Consider the following 1,793-nt stretch of genomic DNA (forward strand, 5'->3'; position numbering starts at 1 on the left):
TCTCAGCCCCGGGAGCCCCCTCAGCTCTCAGCCCCCCCCACTCTCACCCCTGGAGCCCCACGGCTCTCAGCCCTCCCCGCTCTCACCCCCGGGAGCCCCCTCGGCTCTCAGCCCTCCCCGCTTTCACCCCTGGAGCCCCTCGGCCGGCCCGTCGTACCGTAGACCCGCAGCGTGGCGGAGGCCCGGCAGTCGCCTGCGTCGCACATGTACTCCCCTGCATCTTCCAGGCTGCAGCGGCTGAGCTGCAGCAAGCGCCGGCGGCCCACTGAGTAGATGCGGCACTTGGGCCCCGCTCGGAGCGCCGTCCCATCCTGCCAGGGGATGGAGAGGGACGCAGTCACTGGGCTGCCCGGGGGTGGGGCTCCCGGCAGGCAGCCTGGTAGGGACGAGGCAGGACGAGGGGCTCGGGGCTGACACCGCATGCCAGGTGGGGACCCCATGGCTGGGGCATCCCCCCTGCAGCTCGTCCCTCTCATGGGTCACCCTCCCGCTGAGCTTGAAGCCAGTCCTGGCCCAGAGCAGAACACCTGCCTGCAGCCCAGAGGGGCCTCAGGCCGGGAGAGGCCAGGCCCTGGGGCCCAAAGGTTTCACAGAGCCGCCCTCACCTTGTACCACTTCACCTCCGCAATGGGGCGGGACAGCTCGCACTCGAAGCTGGCAGCCCCTGTCTCAGGGACACCCACGTCCCGGGGGGCCTTCACCATGGCAACTGGCGGCTCTGAGAGGAGAGGAGACACAGGACCGAGAGTTAACCAGCTGCAAGGAGCTCCACTCAGGAGTGGGACCGGAGGGGCACAGGACACTGCTGTGGAGAAGCTCACAGCGCTGGCTTCCCTAGTGGGGCACTGCTGTGGAGAAGCTCACAACGCTGGCTTCCCCAGTGGGGCACTGCTGTGGAGAAGCTCACAGCAGGGAGGTCACGGCTGGGCCCTGCTTTGCTGCAAGCGCTGGCCCATGCCTGTGATCTGCTCTTGGGGCAAGGGCTGCAGACCCCAGCGCTCAGGCTGCAGCAGCAGGGTCTGCGATGTCGGGCTGAAGCTCTGCGGAGCGTCAGGACGGAGCGAGCAGGTAGCACCAGAGTGTTTCCGTGGCAGGTCCCACACGGTGTGACACGTGACCCAATCCACAGCCAAGCCCTCACCTCTGATTGTCAGGCGGGCGCTGGAACGCAGGGTGTCGGCGGTGAAGGTGACGGTGCCCGAATCCTCCAGCATGAGCCCCAGCAGCGTCAGGCTGTGCACGCAGCCCGTGGCACTGACCAGGCAGGTCCGGCTGGGTTTCACCCGGATGCCATCCCGCGTCCACACCCCGGGCACGTCGGCATGGGACAGCTCCAGCTGGAATGTGGCTGTCTCCTTCTCAAAGGTCTCCACGTCTGATAGTGGCTTCCGCACAGACACCTTTCGGGCTGCAGCGGAGAGAGAGCAGTGCCAGGGGGTGAGGATGGGTCTGAACCTGGACCCGTGCCAGGGGGCAGGGATGGGTCTGAACCCGGACCGGTGCCAGGGGGCAAGGATGGGTCTGAACCCGGACCGGCACCAGGGGTGGGGATGGGTCTGTACCTGGACTGACATCGGGGGCAGGGATGGGGCTGCACCAAGGGGATGGGCCAGCGACAGGACCCCCCACAGCCCCTCCTAGGGATGACTCCCAGCCAGCTGCAGCTGCTAGAGAACTTCCTTGAGATTCACCTTAGTCACTTGGCTCCCACTTTAATCCCCTGCCTACCTTAGGCCACCCCACAGCCTCCCCCCTTACACCCCTCCCCTCTCCAGGCCCTTGCCTCACACTTC

At 66.9% G+C, this 1,793-nt stretch overlaps 1 protein-coding gene across 1 annotated transcript in view; it reads right to left on the reverse strand.

The window, feature by feature from the left end:
- OBSL1 (obscurin like cytoskeletal adaptor 1) overlaps positions 1-1,793 on the reverse strand; it is a 76,531-nt gene that overhangs the window by 6,663 nt on the left and 68,075 nt on the right. Inside the window, exons 19-21 of the mRNA XM_075069782.1 lie at positions 1,142-1,408; positions 606-718; positions 128-311 (exon numbers count right to left, since the gene is read on the reverse strand). Of these exons, the coding sequence (XP_074925883.1) occupies positions 128-311; positions 606-718; positions 1,142-1,408 (564 nt within the window). The remainder of the gene's footprint in view (positions 1-127; positions 312-605; positions 719-1,141; positions 1,409-1,793) is intronic.

Source organism: Chelonoidis abingdonii, chromosome 10, assembly GCF_003597395.2.
Source record: "Chelonoidis abingdonii isolate Lonesome George chromosome 10, CheloAbing_2.0, whole genome shotgun sequence".
Classification (NCBI taxonomy): domain Eukaryota; kingdom Metazoa; phylum Chordata; order Testudines; family Testudinidae; genus Chelonoidis; species Chelonoidis abingdonii.